Source organism: Denticeps clupeoides, chromosome 18 (genome assembly GCF_900700375.1).
Source record: "Denticeps clupeoides chromosome 18, fDenClu1.1, whole genome shotgun sequence".
In the NCBI taxonomy this organism is placed as follows: domain Eukaryota; kingdom Metazoa; phylum Chordata; class Actinopteri; order Clupeiformes; family Denticipitidae; genus Denticeps; species Denticeps clupeoides.
In genome coordinates, this window is record NC_041724.1 from 9,421,237 (window position 1) to 9,446,890 (window position 25,654).

At 42.3% G+C, this 25,654-nt stretch overlaps 1 protein-coding gene across 5 annotated transcripts in view; it reads left to right on the forward strand.

Annotated features, from left to right (window-relative positions):
* LOC114768018 (teneurin-1-like) overlaps window positions 1-25,654 on the forward strand; it is a 179,354-nt gene that overhangs the window by 120,538 nt on the left and 33,162 nt on the right. For all 5 annotated transcript variants that reach the window (XM_028960053.1, XM_028960050.1, XM_028960054.1 and 2 more), the window contains 6 exons: window positions 3,532-3,764; window positions 14,444-14,598; window positions 19,360-19,726; window positions 21,941-22,460; window positions 23,691-23,863; window positions 24,897-25,132. In XM_028960053.1, coding sequence (XP_028815886.1) covers window positions 3,532-3,764; window positions 14,444-14,598; window positions 19,360-19,726; window positions 21,941-22,460; window positions 23,691-23,863; window positions 24,897-25,132 — 1,684 coding nt within the window. The remainder of the gene's footprint in view (window positions 1-3,531; window positions 3,765-14,443; window positions 14,599-19,359; window positions 19,727-21,940; window positions 22,461-23,690; window positions 23,864-24,896; window positions 25,133-25,654) is intronic.

The following is a 25,654-nucleotide window of genomic DNA, read 5'->3' on the forward strand; positions in this document are numbered from 1 at the left end:
TCTTTCAGCATGACAATGATCCCAAACAGACCTCCCTAGGAATGATGGAGTTAAAGAAGTAAAAGGTTCTGGAGTGGCCTAGCCAGTCTCCAGACCTCAAACAAATAGAGAATCTATGCCCAGCAACATCCACAAAAAATAATAAGATGCTTTTTTATGTTCTGTTAAAAAGTCTAGGTGCTGTTTCCTGGACCATCTGAACATGCCTCAGGTACAATGCATAAACGTAGTACAGTAGAGGTAACGTGATTTGAGAATCAGAAATCTTTATTAATCCTGTAGGAAATTGCTGGTAAGATGGAAAAGCTTATCACTTTTTTTTTTATTCAACAAGCTGTAAACCAAGGTAGCAGACAGAGTAGAGCTGATGCAAAAGATTAATGTAGAAAGTTCAAAAATGATTACTTCTGTATTCTTATCCTTCTTATCTCCTCGAAACAATAAAATGATATTAGAATAGTACTGGTGTAAATAGAACATTGCATTCTTGGATACCAATATTTCCAGTCTTCAGGCCTGCAGACTGGTACTAGGATGCCCCCCGTGGTCACTGTCCTTGTCTAGTCAGTGAGAGGATTAGACAGATGTGCAACATCAGTCCATATGAGGGTTTACTGCGCTGCCTGAAAGAGTGACAAGGGATTTATAAAAATGATGCCATCTCTCCTAAAGGAAAATGCTCACCTGATATCACCGACGCACATATAGCAGGCCTGACAGATACATGCGTGTGTGCTATCTCAGCTCCTGGTGGCACTCAATGCAGCACAAAACAAAACGGCTTCAACTCAAACTACAACCTGTGTCTCTTTATTCTTAACAATGTTCCCAAATAGGAAGATTTTGTCGGGAATCACAAATTGTCCTCTCCATTCTTTATTTCTTTGGCCCGTGGTGGCTCTTAAATTTTTAATTTTTTATTTATTTTATCCCTTCCCCCCACCCACCTTCCTCTTCATTGTCTACCAGCGCACAAAGCATGTGTCTCCTGGGCTGTAGCTGGGTATTATTGCATCCAATAATTCTCAGCGTCGTGACAGGTGGTGCCAAGGTGCCTGTGGGATTCTTTTACAGTCACTTGTACAGTATGTGGCTGGGCGTGTGCCAAAAAAGCTTTCTTGAAATGTCAAGGAGACAGCAGCAGAATATTAAAGAGAATGAACAGAAAGGGAAACCTGTGCAGTGGAGAAGCTGGTTGCTCATTTCTTTGTCAACGAATGTGAAAGTGGAAGTGAAGTGATTGTCATTGAGAAACACTGCAGCACAGCACACGGTGCACACAACGAAATGTGTCCTCTGCATTTAACCCAACACCCTCAGTGGCACCTTACCGATTCAGGATCTTAACTGGCAACTTTTCGATTAGGGGTCTGTGTCCTTACCTGCTAGATCAACCACTGCCCCATATCTGCTCTGTATGTCTGCTTCCCTGAGAGAGGTGGATTCTTTTTTTCTTTCCCACTGATGGTCCTTGCCAGTAAAAATTGCACTTGTATTTCATTATTGCATATCATTCTGTCCCTTCCTCCTTCTTTATCTGTCTCAGACTCTCTCTCTCTCTCGCTTTCTCTCTCTCGCTCTGTCAAGTAAAAACATTCATTATTTATAGTTCTGCACCTTTTTTTCATGCCAACATCTCAAAACAATACCTAAATACGTTGCATGGTTTTCTTATAAAAAGTGATAGAAGTATTTGTGGCTACCTTGTGATGAAATATCACCATTGTGGGACATGAATGATTGATGAGTATGTGAATTATGTCAATCGTATGATTCGATCTTAACCTAACTGGAGTCATATCCAGAGCCAATCTGCAGGTGCAGATTGGATGAAGTTTGTAGTTCACAGATTTGCTATCTATCTATCTGAAGCTCTTCTTCTGAGTCTAATTCATTTTGCATTTCACTGTGAAGAAAAAGTTAAGTGCTACCTTTCACATAATTTGTGATTCTCCATAAAGAATCAGACACAGTTGCACTGCACACCCTATTTCCCAACCGAGTGTATTTTTAATTATCTTGTTTATTCCTTGTCTACATCATATAATTTGCTCCCTCGCCTTTTAACCTGTGAGGCTAGAGAATGTAATTAAATATTTGCACAAACACACGTAAACCAAGTACAAATAAAATAAACCCCTGAAATTTTATGAATACATAAAAGCTTTCTTGAAGTTCTTTCATTTTACACAATGATGACCAGTTTTGGTCCCTTTACGCAAAGTAAAGAGTAAACTGCAGGCTTTTAAGTCAGCATTCATTTCTTTATTCTGTCATAAAATCCTCTCTGTGCCCACTCAATGCTGTTCTTTTGTCACAATCAGCTTTTTTGGGCAGGTATATTTTTTGACATTGAAAAATGTTGCTTTCGAATGAAAACAGGTAACAAGGTGATGCCGGCACGCTGGGACCATCTGAATTAAGATGTAATGGTCCATGCCTGAGACCACTCTGAGACCTTTAGGAGTTAGAAAACACTTCAAACATTGACACACAATTGCATTTTGGAGTACTGTAGCTTTACTTATAAACTTAAAAAATGTGCTGTGTTTGCTGTTTGAGTCCAACAAAACAACAATACAATTGTCATGTCAATTGTAAGCATTTGACACTAATAGCATTTGACACTAAGACTGCATATTATTGTTACAAGACTAAACACTCCTAACACTGTCATCTTTTTTAACTTTTGTTCAAAAGATTAGATTCCCGAACATTCAATGCCTGCACTGCAAAACACTGCATGTTGGAGCATTCTCGATTCATGCTGAGAGATCATGTAGAACAGGGGTCACCAGTCCTGCATTGCTTAGATCTTTCCATGTTCCAACATACCTCGTTCAACTCAAGAACTGGGTGATTACGAGTACAGAAGTGGAATCAGCTGTGATAAATGAAGGTAAACACAAGGTAAATGTGCAGGTCTAGTGCCCCATCAGGACCATGGTTGGTGACGCCTGAACATCTGGATGGTGACAGAAATAGCATTTGTCTAGCTCACTGCCTCCTACAAGACAAACTTTAAAAAATGGAGGAGTTTATAATGATTGATGAACAGTACATTCACATGTCACATGCACAGGCATTGTTGCCAGAGTGTTGATTGTTTAAGTCCATAATTGTCCAAAAACGATGCAGAACACACACATAACTGCCTTAATAATCTGACTAAACCACCACAAATATATACTTAGCAACCCAAAATTGGATTTCTCATATCTATTTCCAAAATATCAAATTCAGATCCGCCTAATCTGGTAACATTGAGCAAGGTTCCCTCTCCTTCCTTCTCCATGCGTTGCCTTTTCATTCATTTCAATACCACTTTTCCCCGTCTTCATCACTGGACATCATATCTCAGGACCACATCTGCTACCAAAACAAACTTGTAGATAGATTATTGGCAACAATTCTGTTTGGCATGCTTGCAACTCTTAAATATGCAAAAATCAACTACTTGTGTTCAGACTCATTCATTCCTCATTTAATCAAGAGTACTCCCATTAAGTCTGACTTTTTTTTTCCGCACAGTACGAGCCCTGCACATAAGTATTACCTGGCTATGGACCCTGTGAACGAAGTCCTGTATCTGTCCGACACTAGTAGCCGAAAGGTCTACCGACTGAAAACATTGAGCGAGCCCAAGGACCCAGCCAAGAACATGGAAGTGGTAGCTGGCACGGGGGAGCAGTGTCTGCCCTTCGACCACGGTCACTGCGGGGAGGGAGGCAAGGCCACTGCAGCCTCTCTCAACAACCCCAGAGGTAAGCTGCCCCCTTACGCCCACGCCACCCATACTCAATTAAGAGCTGCCAGCCATATCTTTATTATTTTTCTTTGTATTCAAGCCAAAATGTCCAGAATTTGTTCTGTATAATGTGTTCAATAGCAGAAAGAGTATTGCACAAAAGTTAATTTCATTTTATTTTTTCAGGAGAGCCATATCCAGGGCTGGGCTAAATATTCTGGGTCCCTTGATAGAATGTTGCTCTGGGCCACTTTAGCCTGCATCCTATTAATAGCCCATTTTCTGATGTGCCCCTGTCATGCTGTGAATTATTGCAACCTTTCACCCCATTAGCGACAGCCCAGGGTGCATCACATCATTTTTGAACAGGTCAGGGTGTGCTACTTTTTCCTTTTCAACAGGGATTTGTATTGGTAGGTTGTTCAGGGAGTGCCAAGCCACCTGTGCCACCAAAGTACTTTGTAACATGGTGCCATGGTGGCGTTAATACAGACAAGATTTGGCTGTATTAACATTATTTGAAGTGTGAAGCACAATTGGTAATTCTGTCTGCAACAGACACCCAGAGGTCAAGCTGCCTCGGCATGATAATGAGAGTGAGAGGGTCACCCTGCCCATCTTTTACTTTTTGAAAACCCAAATAAATTGAAGTACACCAGCTATTCACATCATTGAAATACCGATAGATTGATAATCTTGTAAGTTTTGGAAAAGTGTGGAGTGACTTTAATAAAAAAACCAAATTTATGGCAAAGTATGGCAGACAACTGGGTCAGATCTTTAGGGGTGTTCCTAGGATACAGTGGCTTCTACTAAAAGGGGTCCAAGGAAGGACAGCTGGTGATGGGGCCATAATAACCTCAATCCTCAAACCTCGGTGCAGAAATGGGCCGACATAGGATGTTACCAACTAATGTAAATGCTGTTGCAGAACATCTACACCCCTTCATGGTAACATTATTCTCACATGTAAGTGACCACTTTCAGAAGGATAATGCCCCCTGAGGTGTTGGAATGTCTGACATTATGACCACAAAGGACACCTTCAGAGGTGAAGTCTACGTCTCGATGGCTCAGAGGTTTTTAGGTGGCATAAAGGGAACCTACACAATATTTGGGAAGTGGCTTCAAACGTTGATTAGACTGTGTGTGTCGTGGTTAGAAAATCTTGCTACGTCTTGCCAGCAGAGTCTCCCAGAAGACTGAGCCTTCCGGCATTTTCTCAGCTGCCCTTTATCATGCTCCAGTTAATGTTCAGCCGCAACTAATAGCCACCTGTGCAGCTCGCTGGCCTTGTGCTTCCATTTGTGTGTTTGCAAGGAAAAGGAGTTTCTTGTGGGTTGCATCGTCTGTCACGTTCAAGAGGGTGTTTCTGCTCCACCCCATCCCTCTGCTCAAGGTTAGGCAGATTAAAGATGGTTTATAGCGTGGACTCTGAGAGCCGGTCCCCTGACTGCAGACCTAAATTAGCAGTTCAAGGTAAAAGTTTTAGCTTCTTTTTCAGACTCAGTCATTTGTGAGTGTTAAAAAATGGATTCCACCCAACCAGCAACCATTGGGTCTGTAATCAGTCTTGGGAAGATATGCAAGAGCTGAGCCAGCCTCTTTGTAGTCATGGCATTTTTTCTCTGGTTTTCTTTCTCTCTCACCCAGAAACATTTGCAATGGGGGGAGAGAACCGAGAAGCTTATCTGCTAGTCACCATCCATTTTGAACGACAGACATTGATCTTCATGCAGAAGCTGCTTTTGCATTCCCCTCTGCTGGCTCTGTGCCGCGGTAGCTTGAAACGTGCATTTATCCTGTTTATACAAATCAGCAAGTGTAGTGGTGTAGCAGTCCATGCACCTTTTTTCCTCAGCATCTCTGTATTTCACAACTCAACTTTTGCCATTATTTCATTTCCATGCAGTCCATTTCTGTAATAATGTACGAAATTGGATCCTTTGCCCTTGGAGCACTGACATGTTAATAAATTACAGTGGTGTAATTATGCAAACGTATCATATTTAAGGTGGTATTGGCGCGCAGGTTGATTTTAAACTTAGTGAGTATGACATGGGGAAAGAAATTGCATTCAACTGCTGATGAACAAATGCTGTTACAACCATTGAAAAGGTGACCATGCAACTATTTTTAAATGCATCTTGCATTGAGCCCTCTGCCAGTCACTTGACATAGTTGAGCTTGCTGGCTCGCTTTAGACATCTTCTTGCAGATGATGCAATACAGGCTGAATTGGAAGCTCATATTTTAGCAAGTTAGTCTGGATATTCATTATAAGACATACCACCACTCCCCCAATTAACATATTGCATGTCATCTAACTCTTGGGATACTGGATTTTGTGATATATATATATAGTTTGTTTTTTTGTCTGTACACACAATTCAACATCAAAATTACGACCAATTGGGTCCCTTAGCAATACACTGAATCTATTGCTCCAAGGAGACTTTACCTATGACTACTAAGTGTAAAGTACTGATGTTGCTAAAGGGTCCATGAATACTGTTGAATAAGACAAATACAGTCCTCTAAAATGACTGACCTCTCAGATTATACTCCTCTGAGACTACTGATCTCTATTTCTTCAAACTGATTGTTAAATTCTGCTGTTAAAAAGGTTCTACTTTCAAGCACACTGGCGATAAACTAGGGATACAAACAGGAAACTGTCTCTACACCATACAATATTATGTCTGTCCTTGACTCACTGTAAACCATGTATGTCATTTTCTGATTCAGCAATTAAAAGAGAAAAAATCAATAATTCCATTTTGATAGTTCAGTCTTCCTGTGTACGAGGGGCTTACGGACAAGTCGAAGAACAGTGACCACCGTGAAAATCCAGATGTAAGTGACAGGACTCTTTGTTGTGCGGGTTCCATTTATCTCCTTTGGGCTGTTCTCAGATCAGCTTAGCCGGTTCAGAGCGGTGTCGCAGTGGGAGCAGCTGGGAACGGGCGGCGCCCGACATTGCCCGGCATGCCTATGTCCCATGGCCTCAGAGGTGGCAGACTAATGCCTTTATCTGGGGCAAACACACAGTCGTCGTGGCTGCACCCCACCACTACTTCCAGCTGCAACACCCCCCTTCCTTCCTTTCAACACCAAACTCCGATCTCAGACTCATTCCTTTCCAGATCTGACGGGTGAGTTTTTTGGGAAGTCTTATTCAGGCGAAGTGCAGGCAGGTCATGGTAAGTAGTCAAGGGAAGCAACTTTTTTACGGCCAAAATGCAAACTTTAAAATGGAAAGGCCTGGTGACACGGACAAATATTTTGAATAAACATGAGATCATGGGGTGGTAGTGGCCTAGTGGGTGAGACATCCGCCTATGAACCAGAAGACCCAGGTTCAAACCCCCCTTACTACCGTTGTGTCCCTGAGCAAGACACTTAACCCTGAGTGTCTCCAGGGGGACTGTCCCTGTAACTACTGATTGTAAGTCGCTCTGGATAAGGGCACCTGATTAATGCCATTAATGTAATGTAATGGTGATGACGATGGAAGAAAGCCCACAACCAACGTAGGTGAGAAAAGTCAAAATGGAATAAATCAGAGTGGAAGGTGCGTGGAGAAGCGATAAAGACGGCAGCTATTCTCATCTCCTCCCGAGCCCCTTCATTTGATACTGATGCTGGCCACACTCCCAGCTTCATCCCCAAGGCTTGTGGTTTCCATGCAGCATTAGCATGTTCTTTAGAAAGGCTCAGCCGACCGTGAAGCCCCCAACAGTTGGTCACTGTCACCTCTCCGGGGTGCGAATTTATCTTCATTTCCTCGCTCTGCTTCATCGGTGGCGCTTTGCTTTTGTCAGGGAGCTTATTCTCACACTTCACAGAAAGCCTGCAGGAAAGCCGGCAGATTTTACACTTTGGCTGATTTTGCTCCCTAAATACAAGAATGGGCAATGTTCCCAAATTGTGTACATCCATTTAAAAACATGAGTCCATTTTTTTTTTTTAAACCTATTCCGTGGTGACTGTGTTCTTCATGAAAAATCGCCTGGTCCTTTGTTTATCTCACGATAGAATGGTTTGCGAACAATTGCACAGTACTGGGTACTTGATGCTTGTGCTCATGGTGGAAAGTCGGTAGAGAGGCTGGATGTGACTCAGCAAACCCAGTCGAAGCTGAAGATGCCAGTTGTTCTCACAGTTCAGTGTGTGAGTGCTCTACTGATGTGAGTGCTCTAACGAACACTGATAATAAATGAAATGTTTTTCGTTACAGTGCCCCAAACTCTCTAATGTTATTAATAACTTGTTTGAACGATTGATGAGAATATTTCATGATGTTGTTCTCAACATGATTTTCTCTGCAGTGAAGCCCACCAGGGTTGTTGTGGTCCGGGACACAGAAGAACCTTTTTTACTATTACAATTTTCTACAATATTTTCAACATCTAAATTGTATTTTACAGTTGAAATAGTGTAAATTCACTTTATAAATGTTGTAATGTTATTAATCGTACACTCACTACTGGTATTCTAATTGTGTTTTGGTCAATTAACAAATGCAGTAAATACAATAATGCTTGTGGCAATGTTTCGCCCCGCAGTGATTTATGCACTATGAACATCTGCATGTGAAGGGCGTCTTGCACAGGATTTCTTTATTTGAATGTCAAGGAGTGCGTCAATAAAGAACGCCACTGGGCAGGGAGTGGCTTCTCAGTCACTGTCACAGCCAGCGGCGACGCCTTGATTGACAGGTCCCCGCTTGAATGATAGCAACAGATTCAACATGGTCTCGTCTCCGGATGCACTGCCTCTTTGGATTTGTTGAAGTGACGGGGCGGTCGGCTTTTTTAGCTCCTCACTATTTACTGCTTGTTCAGCGCAGCAAGGAAATCCAGTGACAAGCTGAGCAGCATCTGTCAGAAGCCGCTGTCCCCCCTCGAAATAAAACATTTCTTTTTTTATAATGCATCATTTTGGCTTGCCATCCTGGGCCTTTAGTGAAGATCACACTCCAGCATCTGTCTGTTTGCTCACTTAACTGCAAATAGTCTCATTCAAAGCCGCTCGGTAGGCAAAGCCTTTCATTTTTTTCTGTGCCAGAGATGTAGACAGTTGCTTTGACACAAAAGATGAAGACGGGTCTCATTCACTTCTTGGAAACTCGCTCACACCGCTTGGCTTCTAAGGGACTATTAGTACCGGAGATGCTTTTCATTTGTGCCACATTAAAGGCGAGTCATTTTGATGCACGTGACACCAGAACTTGGTTTATCTCAGCACAGATGACCGGCAGTGACAGCTGGGCTGTCATACTCGGTGGGCAGATGGAGAGCTGGTGCCACTATGGGAGAATAAATTAAAGTTTATTGCACTATTTTCAGGTAATATCTCCTATGATACTTCCACTCTCACGAATCAAAAAGACAAAATATGAAAGGGTGGATAGCTAGAAAGTGCACACATTAACACGCACTTATGTAAGCAATAACACAAAGAACTTTCTGACAGTTTTAATGAGAATTGTGAGAGTGTAACTTATTGGCGGGAAATGGCCACAATTCCCCGGTGCCTAATGCTTAGCAGAAATAGCCACAGCCAGAAAAGACACCCATAATTATTTCAGTATTTTCCATGTAGTCCCAGCCCCACCGACCCAATAACTCCCAGAGTGTGATGAACAGTCAACAGCGAATTGACAGGCAAGACTCCAAAAGATTCATGGATGATGAGCATAATAATTCATTAAATACATACCATGCATTTCATAGCTGCCAGTGAAGGACCCAAATGCATAAATGGTGGTACACGGATTTATTTACACCAAAACACAAAAGATGGACTGTTGCAGTTTTAGTAAGAACACAGATGAAGTTCAGACACCTCCTTTCAGGTGGCCCCTGACTATATGGACAAGTGATCAGTGTGTGTGCAGATGTTGTGAACGAGAGGGGTGTGTCCTATGATCAGTACTCCGCTGAACGTGATTGTGTGTGCTTTACGTGCTCGAGGTGCATGGCCATGGCCATGGCCATTAAGAGATACTAAAATGAAGGGCAATACAGAAAAGAGGCAGGAGTCAGTGCCTTCAGTTCAGATCCAGCAGATATAAATATTTGTGTTTTGGCATATTTTTGGTCCTTGTTGTACTTTGCACAATTGACATTGACAGGATCCAATTGTATAAGGCATCTAAACTCTCATTATTATAAAAATTTTGTTAAAGATTTCAGACTTTATTTAGTAATCACTAGAAAAATTGTATGTGTGTTCTAAGAGCTTTTTACTTCCACTTTCAATTGCCTCCACCATGGGCACTTTTCAAAATAGAAATTAGGTTCCAGATCAGACCAAAGCAAAAAAAAAGCCCAGATATTTGAAGATTGCTGTTCTCTGCTGTCTATTATCAGACCTCGTAAATTACATGTAAATCACATTTGACACATATGTGACCTCCAAATCACTCTTTGCATTTGGTGAAAAAATGTCTTGATTAAATCAGCCTGTGTAAAGAACAACGGCGTCACTGGGCTTTAATATGTGCTTCAACATGTTAGGAACAGCACCGTACACATCGCTTATTTATGCTTCTCTCACTACATTTTGACAGTGCTGTAACTACATGGAATATAAACTTGGAATGGTTGTCTGATGATGCACCCTAGTAATATCATTGCAAGATTAATAAGGCTGCTTTGCAGAGACATATATATCCTATAGAGATTTTGACACAATTAAAGAGTGACTCGCTGTTCTCAACAGTCGGGGAGTGTCAAATGTATATCTGACAACCAATGCTCTTATTTGTGACCATTTAATAACTGAAATATGCTATAATTAATGGTGATTATATGTGACATTTATCATCATGACTGTCTCTAGTCTCTAGTGACATTTGTGGTCACAGACTGCTATGACCATTACATTTATGTGCAACAAAGACAACAGAACAGTAATTTTTTGCATTTGAATAATATTCTCAGCTAACACATATTGACATTGCAATTATCACACTTTTTTTGGCATGTGCTTTGGTAATTAAGAAGAGGATATTAATGCCAGAACACATTTTATGCAGAGAGACAAGGCAGCTGTTTGCCATATCCTGTGTTGAGCAGTAAAAACAATAGCAGAGCGCTGCTTGGCTTTTAGATCATTACCATAATGAGATTAAAAAAGAGCCAGCGAGCAGGAGAGAAATGAACCATAATATTTTCCACAAGGTCCATCTGTGTATCCGCACACATTCATTAAAATATTATTTGTAGATGGTGGAATGAATTCAGTGAAGCTGCTGTTATTTAAAATGCCTAGTTGAAATCAGTGTTTTTTTGTAGTAATGGAAATGTCGCAATGTTTAGCTACCCGCTATTTTCATCTTCTAGGACTGTCTACAATTCTGAGAAGAAAATCAAAAGTAATGTAACAGAGGAAACAGCAGCCACCCAAGAATTGATCTGTGGGGTGCTGATACGTATAATTACTGCACAGGGTCAGGTGGAAATGCGCACAAACATGACCGCACAAACTGTGGGATATTTATGATTGCAGCTCTATTTAAGGCAGCCAACCCCTTCAATTAAACCTCTCAGAGTCCAACTCTGTAGACTGGAGCTGCTCCGTCCTGTACAATTATTCCACGTTTCTACTGAAGACCTCCAGCTATGAGCTGAACGCTGCCTGCTGTTCTGTCCTTCAAAATCCTACAGTAAACACCTTTAAATGTACAAAATCTTCATCTAATTTATAAATGAATAAAGGCAAATGTCATACGCGAAGGTTCATGCGTGCACCAGACGCCAGGTGTAGGAATGCACAGACGGAGCTGTTTCTACACGTGCCGGGCTGAGCCGGCGAGGTGTGAGAAGAGAGGAGCAGAAGCTCGTTAGAAAGGCTGAAGTGCAACTTCCTGTGACATCACAGCTCTGCCCGTGCTCCTTGCAGACAGGAAAAGCCTAGTGCACACAGAGCAAAACAACTTAAAAGAGAGGAACGCAGTCATCCACCACATCCTGACACACACATATGCACTTGTTCCAGCTGCGCTCACCTCACCCCACCCGGCTGAATGTGTCATCTGCTCCACTTGAGAGAGCAAAATCACTGTGGGCTTGAGTCTGGTGTTTGGGTTGATGCTGTTAACATGACTGTTGGCGCGCATGTTGTTTTCAGGTGAGGCCGTGGGAGATGTTGGCTCAGCTTATAATGACGACCTGTTGTCAGACAGGGGCAGCTTGATTACATTTGTGAGAAGTGGAGCACCCAGCACCTATCCACCTATCCGTTGGTGAAGGTGATGGACGTGATGTCACTGCGAAAACACCACTGCAGTGATAACGTGATAACTGCATGTAACCTGTCCTTTGTAGCAGCAGTGGGCAGCCATGAATGGAGCCCTGCAAGGCAACCTTGCTTCTAGCAGATTTAATATTTGGCAAAAGGGCCAACTGTTCTGGGATCAGATGTTAAATAGACTGTTCATAATTAGGAATGTCTTGTTAATTTTATTGTTTCTGTAGCATTAGTGCACTTGCATAGCCCTGCACATGTGACTCATAAACTCAGTCTGGGGGTATCCCCAGATCCCTATCATATCGTATGTACAGTATCACAGTATGTACAGTATGTCCACAGTACATTACACACATACACATGTCTAGAATAAAGTTGTAGTAAACAATTTGTAAACTTTATTAATTTGTAGGGATTTAATAAATGATCATTTTGTGTTGCTATCTGAGAAATGCGATATTCAGAGAGAAATATTTCTAAAGGAAAATTCTTGGTATGCATGGAAAGTATTTTAATAGATATTAGCTACAGTTTTATTTATAATGAATTTATAATGAATTATAATTTTTTTTTATTTATAATGAATTAACTATGGTTATTGTAAAGATATACACATTTTATATAGTGGTGTCTGGAAAAAAATAGTTTATGTACTTAAATTAACCTTCACATTCATTTTAAATTGTGAGGTCCAGCCTGTATTTATGGACTATGATTCACATGTCACATGGCTGCTGCCTCCCGGCTTTAAACACATGACCCCAAAACCACACTGTAAATATCTCTCAAGGGCCGATTAAAAGAACAGATATCCTCTTGCTAACATCTGAACTGTATTCATGTGAGATTTTGGGTGTGTGTTCAGAGACTGTGGTCTGGGGTCAGGCAATGACAGGTCACCATGAGGGTGGGCCGGTCCCAGCTCTCTTCCCTAATCTATCTGCGTCTGTGGGATGATGAAGAGTGCAGGAGGCAGAGCAAGGGAACTCGAGGTGCCTGTGCAGGGATACGGCACCGGCCCCGATGTGCCACTCACAGGACGGCCTGCAAAATTCATTAGCCACTGTGGAGAGGACAGCCACACTGGAGAGAAAGTCACACAGGGCCTGACTCATGGCACGTGGGCCGGGGCTCTGGGGAAGGGAACAGACGCGCAGCATGACAGATGCGCCAGGCGTCAGAGGATCTGGTGATCTGTTATCTGCACCGGATCGGTGGTCTCATGATGTGTTGCTAAACAACCGGGGTTCCGTTCTCGCACAGTTCTGCAGCGTTGAAGGAAAGCTGGGTTCTGATGGAGGTGCATGAACTTAATGTACGTTAATGGATTTAGAAGTATTTATTTCCTGTTTCCACACTTGAGCCTAATACAGTCTATGACATAGTGCATTACCTAGTTTGCAAGGCTAATGAGCTGTGGAGGAAAGTTAATATAGCCCTTGTGTGACATGCTACCTGGCAGTTTGACTTGGTCATAATAGCAGTAACATTTTTAAAGAAGTAGTATTATCAGCTGTAGACTTTTTATTTTGAACATGTTAAAAGGAAATGTATAAAACTAATAAACCTAGATTTTTTATTAATCAATAATGTAGAAGATAAGTGCAAGTTTCACACTTATGACATGGTGGATCAGCTGGTCCATAGCTGTCTAGTAATACAAAAACATTTTTTAGTAAATGCTGTTTAAATAGTAAAAGTTTGTGAGACTATAAATTGCCCTAATATTCTATTTGAAAATGTAACAGTAAATTGATCATTTTGTGAGTTTTGTTGTTATTATAAAAATGTGAAAATCAAAAATTAGCCTAGTCTATAGAAAAGAAGATTTGAAATAATTTATATTAGTATTAGTTTCTGTGGGATCTTGGGGGCAGCTAATAACATGCATTGTGGTGAATGGTGAGGGGTGTGGTGGGAGCGAGCAGCTCGCTTGTGAAAGTCATATTGTGCAGTCGTGAGTCAGAGTGGCCCTGCCATCGCCCCATTCACTGCATGGAGATGAGGAGAGAAATGTTGTTGGCCGCCCAACAAAAATGATTCATCCCCACGCGCTAACCTTTGCACTGCGACCCCAAGCGCTCACATCTGCTCACCTCCAGCTTCACTCCCACTTCCCCTTCTTTAACTCTCTCCTTTCCTGCATTTGTCTATTTGGAAAATAGTGAAAGTTCTCTGTTCTGCTGGCACAGCATGGCAGACGATGGGTATTTTTATACCCATTATGCATTTCCGTGCACTCGTTTTTTCCCTTCAAAATGTTATCATACAAATGAGTCCCTTCCCCTCACTTTTTATGTTTACAATACTCTTGGTGCCCTTCAGATAGAGTGCAATTATTGTTCCATGGGCCAATGAATTTGTTTCAAGTGTCCATTGTTGAGCAAAAAAAAGCCCTGGCCGGCACTCCATCCATGCATCTGTTTCTCTGAGCAGGTATTGCTGTGGACAAGAGGGGCTCTGTGTACTTTGTGGATGGGACCACTATCCAGAAGATCAATGAGCGAGGCGTGCTGACCACCATCATTGGCTCCAGCAGCCTTATGTCCACCCAGCCACTCAGTTGTGATGCCAGAATGGACATCTCTCAGGTGAGACACTGACCAAGAGTGTATGTGTGTGTGTGTGTGTGTGTGTGTGTGTGTGTTTCTTTTTTAAAGCAAACACATAAATTTTAAAAATAACAGTTTGTCGTGCTTGTATCATGCCCATAATATACTACTTTTCTCAATTTAAAAGTTAAATTGTTTTGTGATGGCATTTTTGTAGATGCAGACAAAAGAGATAGAGTCTGGAAATTACTGTGAAAGATCATTTAAATTCATAATGCAACAAGAAAAATGCAAAACTTTTTCTTTGGATCAGAGTTGGCAAAACAATGTGGTACTGTTTCTGTTTTTGAGAGCAAACACATTTGTATTCCAGTTGAAATATTCCAGTGCCATAACTAATCTCATGTATTGCTGCACTGGTCTGCAACACGAAGCATCACTTTATCAGTTGTAATTGACATTGAGAAAGGGCCGGGGTATCAAAATATTAAATAGACATACCCACAATGTTTCAGAATACTGCTAGTTTTAATTAAATATACTTATGGATTATTAAAATCAATATATGTTTTACTTCATTCTCCATTCTTCTCCCTCTTTATGCTCATTATTTTCTCCATTGTGCTTCTTGCTGCACTCTCTCTCTCTATCTCTCTCTCTCTCTGTCCATATCACTCTCACTCACTTCACTCCACAATTCTTACTTCCTATTCCCTTTTTCTGAGGACTGAAATCTTCAGGCTCAGGCCCCAGAGGTGCCCAGCAGGGCCCAGACAAATCCAGACAATCGCTCACTCACAAACAGTGGCTGCACCCCTGAGACCATTGCTCTCTGGGCTCGGGTAGGATGCAGCTCTCACCCAGAGCCCTGCAACATTAAGGCGGCGTGCGTTGACATGGCCCAGCCACTGCCACAGCCTCCGAGCCAAAATACATTTATGCTTGGGCCATGACATAGGCTTCAACAAGCAGAAGCATCTGGTTGAACCCTCTGGGCCATGGCAGTGCAAGCTGCATTCTCTGACATAAGATCTCCAGAGAGGAGAGAAAAACTATGGAGGGGGAACTGGGAAGGGAAAGAGGAGAGATCAGCCTGAAAGAAGGATAGAGATGGAGGAAAATAATGATAATGTTTGGTGTTCAGAGTCTTTTAATCACAATGTATATCAACCATCAAAGGCAGAATAAAGAAAATGAATTGAGATTTGTCCAGATCACTATTTGAAATCAGCAGTTCTTTATGAAAATCGTTAATTCATATTCAATGGTACAATAGAATAAAATTCAATATTTTGTTTAGCTTTACCTACCACTGAGATGGCGCATTTTTCAGGTTAATTGAGCTTTAGTTCTGCTTCACAGTGCAACACTTTATCATTTTAGTAGATTGGATTGAATTTTACAGATATTAGAATAACCATTTATGGTGCTGTTTATTTATTTATTTGCTTGTTTATAGAGCAGAGTGTGTATCACACCACCGAATCACAGCCTGATGGATGCAGGTTTACAGTAAATGTCCAGTAAAATGTCCAATCAGAAAATAGCTCACACACCTTGACTTGCCGCTACAATGATGCAAAGTTCATTAAAAAGTGTTGGTCTCAAAGCATTAGAAGTCTTCAAATTTTAATCTACATGGTTTTGTTTTCCAGATATTACCAAAAAAAAGAGAAAAGAAAAAGACTAAAAGAGAAAAAGTAAACATTACACTTACATATTGACATGAATGTCCCATTCTGAAGACGTAAGACGTATATTCTGAGACATAAATCAAGGTCATCGATTGTTACCCACACTGTTCTAGAATGACTCCAAACGGAGGTTTTTCAGTGCTGACCTGGAAACCGGCAGACCCATTCTGTACCTGCCAGACTTCTGGCGTATGAATCCAGACTTCTCCTCTGTTTACCGGCGCGGGCGAAGCCGGGAAGTGCTGACGCCGGGTAACCTTTACAGCATCCGTATCGCTCGGCGCCTGCAGCTCGCTCTCTCCTCTCCTGTTAGTGTAGCTCACTGACCCACATTGCACACAGTTCCAGTGGCCCAGCAAGCCCAGCACAGGCCGCCCGCGGGGACCCATGCAAGGGTTATTACCGCGGTGACCTTTCTATTCACAACCAGGCCTTCATTTTATTGCAGCCTGGGACTTTCTCCATACATCATTGTTGTGGCTGCTGCCCATGTGGCACGTAAAGCAGCGAGGGATTCTGTTTCTCTAATAGCATTTACTACCTTCAAAACTTTCCTCCCGTTTATGCGAATTAAACCATAATTGCTTTTGACGTGGGCAAGAAATGAAGCAATAAGTTTGAACAAGATGTTTTATTTTTATTTTAATTGCGCAGACCTCAGCAGAAACCTTTTAAGTAATGTGATCTGTGGACTTTATGACTGGTCAAATTGCTCCTATCCTGCAAAAACAAACAAAGAAATAATTAAATAAGGCACTATTATTTTTATGGTGTTTTTCAAGGGCAATTTAAAATGTATTATAAAAAATGAATAGAAGTCAACACAGAAAGTACAGGTAAAAAAAATAAAAGAAAAATAGTGAAAAGAAAAAAGACAGAATGGGTGGTAGGAGCCTAGTGGGCTACATTTACATTTACAGCATTTATCCAGAGCGACTTTCAATCAGTAGTTACAGGGACAGTCCCCCTGGAGACACTCAGGGTTAAGTGTTTTGCTCAGGGACACAATGGTAGTAAGTGGGATTTGAACCTGGGTCTTCTGGTTCATAGGCGAAGCCTATGCTTTTAACCATCACCCTTAGTGAGCATTGGACAGCCATGACAGGCACCCAGGGAGCAGTGTCTGGGGATGATGCTTTGCTCAGTGGCACCTTGGTGGATTGGGATTCAAACCGACAACCTTCTGATTACAGGGCCGCTTCCTTAACCGCTAGGCCACCACAGCCCTAAACAAATGGAGGGCCTAAATGCAAGAAATATTAAAATACACATTTAAAATAAGGATCAAGTAAAACCACTGGCTGATTCCTCATTTAAAATCAGCAAAGAACAGTTATTTTTTGAGCATGGATTTTGTTTGGGCACACGTAAGATGGGATGGAAGGTGATGGTGTGCAACAACGTTGGATGGCGCTTGGCTCTTAAAACCAGGATTTTTTAAACAAGGTTGGGTGTGAGACGGAGTTTGGAGCAGCAGAAATTGGATATGATCAATAGTTATTCATGCAGACATAAATTACCCACTCTTGTGATGTGTCCCTCTCCCTGGCTGAGGGTGATGAATCATTTCGGTGATATAATGGGATTGCCGTCTGACAGATGGAATAATTGAACCCGTCAGTTGTAATTTAACATCTTCTATTTATTTACTAATTTCACCGTGAAAATCATCAGTCAGCAACTGAAACAGGTTTTTGGTCACGCAGACAGTGTGTTGGACAGTGTGGTTTAGGCAGTAGCGGTGGCCACCTACGGTGGCTTTGTCTGCGGTGATGCTGACAGCTTTTGACAAGCCTGTAATCTGGGCTGAATGTGATCACAGTTATTGGCTGACATTTAGTGACAGGAAAAAAAAGTGAGCGCATAGTAGACCTCAAAAAGTAAAGATTGAAGCGGCGGTTGACGCTTGTGTGCATAAGGAAAGAAAAAAAAAAGAGGAATTTTCTCACAGAGAGAGATGTGGTCCCAGTAACCAGTTTGAAAGCAATGAACCATACCTGTCCATACCTGGTAGGTGAAAATTGGGAGATTTTCTGACCTTCACACCAGCCTTGTGTATGGTAAAATCACCCCAAGCTTATTGGATGCGCTGGCTCCAACATTACGGTCAGAAACCTGGCTGAAGATGAAATGCTGCTCGTACCTGCTTATCACCAGAACATGGGAGAGAAAATGGACCGCAGAGAGAGAAAAAGAGAGAGCGAAATGAGCGGCACGCCGGTGCTGCACCCCAGGGGAACTCAGAAGAGATCTTATTATATTAACATTGTGTTTGTAAGCAGGATTCTTCGGCTGCATTTTCCCAGCACAATATAAGACGCAGACCATTGGGGCAGTAATGTCACAGCATTTTTTTTTTTTTGAGTGAAGTGATTGTTACATGAGATACACAGCAGCACAGCACACAGTGCACACAGTGAAATTTGTCCTCTGCATTTATCCCATCACCCTGAGTGAACAGTGGGCAGCCATGACAGGCGCCCGGGGAGCAGTGTGTGGGGACGGTACTTTGCTCAGTGGCACCTCAGTGTCACCTTGGCGGATCGGGATTCGAACCGGCAACCTTCTGTTTACGGGGCCGCTTCCTTTACCGCTAGGCCACCACTGCCCCATTTATGTTTTCTGGACATACAGATATTAAAACAAATACAAACAAGCAAGGACTGATTGCTGGTTAGCATAATCTCTAACTAACTAACATGGCCCTTTGTGTCGGTATGTAATTATTTCCAATCCCGGAAAATTAAGGATGTTTTAAACTTCCAGCGAGGAGTATTTATGATTGACAGCTCTCATGCACCCACATGGCCAAGTGTAGCACAAGTGTAACCCCACAGCACATTAAATCAAGCCTTTTGATGAACAAATTAATGAAAGTGACGTGTGAAATTAATTCTGCGTCTTATTTAGTGCCAGGAAAATATGGCTCTTAGTCCTAAATTGTTCCAGTCACTCCAGATAAAAAAAATTCAGCTGACTGTAATGTAATGTGCAAATAGAAGAGAAGATTTTGCAGACCATCATACAGAGACTGATGGTATTATGTATCGCTAACATTCCGAAGGTTGAGTGGAGATTCACAAAAAGTGATTGTCTGCTTGCTTAGGTGCGATTGGAATGGCCCACAGATCTGGCCATAAACCCCATGGACAACTCCCTGTACATCCTGGACAACAACATCGTCATCCAGGTCTCCGAAAGCCTGCAGGTCCACATCGTGGCCGGCCGGCCCATCCACTGCCAGGTGCCCGGCATCGACCACTACCTGGTGAGCAAGTCGGCCATCCACACCACGCTGGAGGCGGCCAAGGCCATCGCCGTCTCGCACCGGGGCGTGCTGTACATCGCCGAGACGGACGAGCGGAAAATCAACCGCGTCCAGCAGGTCACCACCAACGGCGAGATCTCAGTCATCGCGGGAGCCCCCACCGACTGCGACTGCAAGATCGATCCCAACTGCGAGTGCTTCTCAGGTCAGTCTCGGCCAGTAAACAAAAGACAAGCAAGCACTGTATGTAAATCTGGTGTTGCCTGGACATAAAGAGGCGTGGCACAATAGAGGTTGCAAGAATGAACAGTTTAACTTATTAACACGGGTAGATTTCTGTTGCAGTTACATATTAAATATTGAATATAACAATGGTACCAATGTTACAGAAAAACCCAAAATAAAAGAAAGGCGAAAGGGATAGAGGAAGAGACCCCCCAGCTCCCGATGGAGAAGGAAGTGAAGCACTCAGCCCAAAAGAGAAAATTCTTTTGAACATTTGACTCCCAAAAAAACAGACCAATCGGGATTTGTCCTTTGATGTCTCTGTCTTGTCATGACACCTCAAGCCATTTGACACCTCTTGTTTGGGGGAGGAGACAGCTTGACGAAGATACAGGCGGGGGGACCTTCATGAAAGACAAAAGCACAAAATTCCATGGACGAGGAATTTCCATCTTACAGGCCCGAAATAACAACTCGAGGAGCAGTGTGTGTGGAATATTGCGTTACGTTCTTTGCATCATGAAATGAAATTTTGGAGCAGAACACTCATACAGATTAAGAAAGACGTTTGCAGCTCATGTCGCACCGCCTGACTCGTTTATTGAACACTTCCATTGTTGTCAACCTCGTTCATTAATGTGCAGCTCATTCCCACGGGGGCCAAAAATGCATTTCCTGCCTTTAAGTTATCGAGCGAGAGACAAGTGTCAGGGAATCGCGGCGCATTGTTCCAGCTCTTTTAATGGCTTTGGCGCGAAAAACTCGTTCTGCAGAGTGAAATTAGCAGAGATAAGCAGAGGAAGCCTGGAGCCTCGCGTACCGCCGCACCCTGACAGTTTCTTCTTGTTTACAAGTTGCCAGTGACTGTTTCCCACACATAGACTTTACTTGGGCGGGTCGCCCAGGTAAACAAACAGACGCCAAAATAGATTTGGCTTAACGCTGTAACATTTTTAGCATTCAGTATTATTATTTTATTTCTGTCTCCGAGAATAACAGCATCCACAATCTAATAAATTTTCTTACTCTGTATTCTTGTATGTTAGACATGTAATATAGACGCCACCCTAATCATTTGTAGTCTAGTGTGTGGTAGTAGTCCATTGGATAAGACCGTTGCCTATGAATGAAACCCCACTCCCATTGTGCACTATTGGGTAGAATATGTCATCTTGGTGTACAAAAACATGACTTCCCTGGGACCAACGGGTCTTTCAGCAAAAATTTCATTTAGTTTTCACCTCTCTCCAAATTCAGTTCCCATAAATGCCATATAGTTAAGGGATTATAATCTGTGCTTGGTCACTAATAGTAATGTTGAGATCTACAAACTAAATCTACTTGTTAAGTGGTCCAGTGCTGGAATTTATAGCAGGGAAGGATAATGCCTGACAGATAAGGTACTCGATACAGAGCTAATGGGTCTATTGGATTGAATTCAGATACTGAAATGATGATTATTTATTTGCATTTCAGATTTTATAAATAATCTAAATAATTTGATTTATCAAAATCATGCATCTGTTCAATTTCATATTCATTTTGTAGGTAAAACATGGTGTTGCAATTATTAGTTGCATATACACTGCACAATTATTTAAAATGTGTTTATTTAATAAATACTTCTCAGATAAATGAGTAGACACTGTCCATTTTCAGAGGGACACCAGTAAGGGTGAACTGCATATTTTCAGCAAGGCATATTTCATGTCATCATGATCATACAAAAGTATGAAAGGAGGTCATTTGAACCAAAAAGCTTGCATGGAGGTTGTTTGAAAATTGTCAGCGGTGTTCTTGTTTCACATTAGAAGGAATACGGGGTTTCAGCTTTCACCGCGCCATTGGGCAAACTATTTCAAACAGTTCTAAACTGCACACTTTGGAAAAAATTCCACAGATCTACTAGTCTCAGACCACGGTTATGGGCTTTTGAGTTTGAATTTAGGGTCTTATAAGTATTTGGATGTAACTTGTGTATCTGGATCATGTCACCCCTTAGGCAAAGGAAGTTCAGTTCAGCTAACTTCTGCTCTTAAATTGTTCCTCCAAGTACAGGAATTATTATAGTAGCCCTGTGTTGAACCCCTTCTACCTACAGCTAAACAAAATCGTCTTAAATCCCCACCGCAAATCCTGTCCTGACCAAAATCCAAACCTTTTATCCATTATTTAATATTTAATTTCCACATAGGTGACGGTGGCTATGCACGTGATGCCAAGCTTGAAGCGCCATCCTCGCTGACTGTCTCACCCAACGGCACGCTGTACATTGCCGACCTGGGTAACATCCGAATCCGAGCGGTCAGCCCTAACCGGCCTCATCTGAACTCCGCCGGGCTGTACGAGGTGGCCTCCGTTGTGGACCAGGAGCTGTATCTGTTCAACGCCAACGGCACCCACCTGCACACCAAACACTCCATCACCGGCGACTACATCTACAACTTCACATACTCCACCGAGCGCCACCTGAGCACAGTGGCCACAGCCAGCGGCAACACGGTGCACGTGCGGCGGGACGCAAACACCGGCACGCCCCTCTGGCTGGTGGTGCCGGGAGGTCAGGTCTTTTGGTTGAGTATCAGCAGCAGCGGGGGCCGCACCCTCAAGAGAGTTTCTGGGCAGGGCCATGACCTGGCGCACATCTCCTACCACGGCAACACTGGTCTCCTAGCAACCAAGAGCAATGAGAACGGCTGGACCACAGTCTACGAGTAAGACTCATCCTTCATTCTTCCTCTGAAATAATTCTTTCTAAAAGAAAACAAGTAGCTAATTTCTGTGAAAATGCAGAGTCTGTTAATTCTTTATTTGTTTACCTACGACTATAAATATTATATAATGGAGCAACATGACTTTTTTCATTTGCAATAATTTTGCAGAGACTTTCCTATCAATATTTTAATGGTGTCATAAATGTTTATTAGCAGCTGTAAACCATTCCTGTTTACTGGTAGGCAGCCTGTATTACTTTAGTGCCATCTTGTGGTGACATTTCCAATCTGCATGAAGCCATGGTGGCTTCAAGAAGCAGTGTGGTGCAGAAGTGAACTTGACACAGCCTTAAAAAGGAAAAGGAACACACGGTAATGCTGGTGGGCAGACAAGCAGTCTGAAAAGGGAGATCCAGCTAAATCCAAATCCAAGTCACATTCCACAGTACAGTTCAATTAACAAAAAAATCAATAAATACATTTACATTTCCGGCATTTATCAGACGCCGTTATCCTAAGTGACTTGCCATCAGTAGTGACAGGGACAGTCCCCCTGGGGAAACAATGGTTTTAAGCGTTTGAACTGGAGTATTCTGGTTTATGCCAAAAGTCTTACCCACTAGGCTACTATAAATCACATGAAAAAGTAATTAAATAAATCATCATTAGCAAGAATATTTAAGAGCTCAGAATTCTACTCTAACCCTAGAAACATAAAGTGAAGTGATTGTCATTGTGAAACACTGCAGCACAGCACACGGTGCACAAAAATGAAATGTCCTCTGCTTTTAAGGCACCCGGGGTACAGTGAGAGAGGGAATGGTACCTTGATCACGGCAACCTCGGTGGCACCTTGGTGGTTTGGGATTCGAATCCGTTTCCTTACCCGCTAGGCCACTTCTAATTTGGTTGTTGTTTCCCCACCATGTACAAATATTTATGTGATATATAGAAGTAGTATTTTAAATCTGTGTTTCAAAGATAATATTCTGAAATTTGTGATGAAGATGTAATGTTTCCATCTATATGTATCAGAATCAGTGTTGTAGATGTGCTATTTTTTTCTATTTCAACGTAGTATTTTACAATCATCCATAATAATTGTAAGCAATCCATGATACCAATAATCACAGCATATTATTGGGATTTTAATCTTCTATTATGACCAATATGGTGATGCCGACCTTACAGAGTTATAGATGTCAGTCATTTTATGTTTTTTTTTAACAGGTACAATGTTGAGGGCCACGTCATAAATGTCACGTTTCCAACTGGGGAGGTCAGCAGCTTCCTGGGCAGCATGGAGAAGTCAGTTAGGGTGGAAGTTGAAAATTCCAACCTGGAGAACTTTGTCACCTCCACCAACTTCTCCGCTGCTGACACCATCTTCACGTTTCGCCAGGGTGAGTTACTTACCGTACCCATTGGGGTTAATTGTTAGACAGTCTCTCAGCTCCTGACCTTTAGGCCTTAAAGATCGTCTGGCTGTTGTTGCTGTGTGAATGATATTTTCCAGTACATCTGCCTTTTCTGTGAATACAAGATTTTTTGCTTACTCCAAATAAGTTTCCGCCCTTGTGTGGTTTGAGTTGTGCCTCAGAGAAGACGAGAGAAGCAACGAAAAAAGGAAGCCAAAGGGAGGGAGGAATCGAGACAAGGACGGAACCTTTATTCTAGCAAGAACAAAAAAAAAACTGTTATCACAATGAGAAAAATACGCCTCTCCGTGCCGTGACCTTACGCCGAATGGCATATTCACACCAGCTGCCTGCCTACACAGACAGGAGCACAGGCTGGTCGGAAGGAAACAGGGAGAGCGGTTCCTCCTCTTATATCACCCTGTGGCAAACAGACGATCTTTCAGAGAACCAAAACTGAGACTATTAAAGCCTTCCTCTCTGCTTTGTCTATTTCAGTGGGGTTGCAGTAGCAGAATTTATTATGAGTAGATAAAGTATAAATGCGTTTTGGCTGTTTGTGGTTGAAGAATGCTCAGCTTGAATTATGGAGACGAGTGTGAGAAAACTTTGCAGATGTGTGAACAGTTCATCATAACACACACAGAGAGAGAGAGAGAGAGAGAGAGAGTGAGAGAGAGAGAGAGAACACAGGAAACTGATCTCGGTTCACTTCAAAACATCTTGCTTTGTTGTCTCCCGGCTGACAATGCACTAGTTTTACATCCTTGTGTGATTGTCTGTAGTGTATAAATGAGATCTAAAAATAACCAATTCAGAAACACATACACTCAAACATATATATAATTTTTTGACCGTTCTGCATATTTCTGTTGCTTTTGAAGGTAGCTAATGCTTTTGAAATAATGACATTTGTGAAACATATTTCATATTGTATTTTTCAACGTGATACATGTTGCAGCCTGTCTTTGCTTCATAATTTTATTTGTACATTAATGGTCGTTTCTCATCTGCCCAGACCATGCTCAGAACAGCTATCGTGTCAGCGCTGATGGCTCATTCCATGTGACACTAGCCAGTGGTTTGGAGGTAATGCTCAGCACTGAGCCCCACGTAACGTCAGGCCTCGTGAGCCCAGCGATCAGTCGCTGCAACATCAGCCTACCCAGCGAGCACAGCCCCAGCCTCATCGAGTGGCGACAGCGGCGGGACCAGGCTAAAGGCAACTATAGCACCTACGAGAGGCGACTGAAGGTGCCACCATGTTCAATCCCATTTCCACCTGTGCTGCCATGTTACGCCCACCTCCGTTTAAAAACGCAATCCGCTCTCTGATTTCATAACTGCAGGGCTTCTACGTGCAGACAGGGGCCATCGTTCACTAAGTTTCATACCCCATACCTCTGCATCGCTATATGAAGCGAGAGACTGTAACAAATGCCCTTCACTGTCTGCTCCCTGTGTCACATTTAACGACTTTTAATATATAGAGCAGAATTGGAAATATTGAGTGGAAATGGAAAGTGACATTGCGCCAAATGTCAGTGATTTTCCAGCAGCGGAGAAAATGGATGAGAAAATGCAATTCGAAATGCCTTCATGCATATTAGCACCCCAAACGACCTGAACTTATCCCACCGTGCTTAAAGGGATATCCTGGACATCTTCAGTCCAGCCACTGTCTGTTGATTCTGTGGCATGCTGTCTATTAGCACCGGTGGTAATTTCCACACATCACGCCTTTAAAAGAGTAACGTGACCCTGATTCCAAACAGG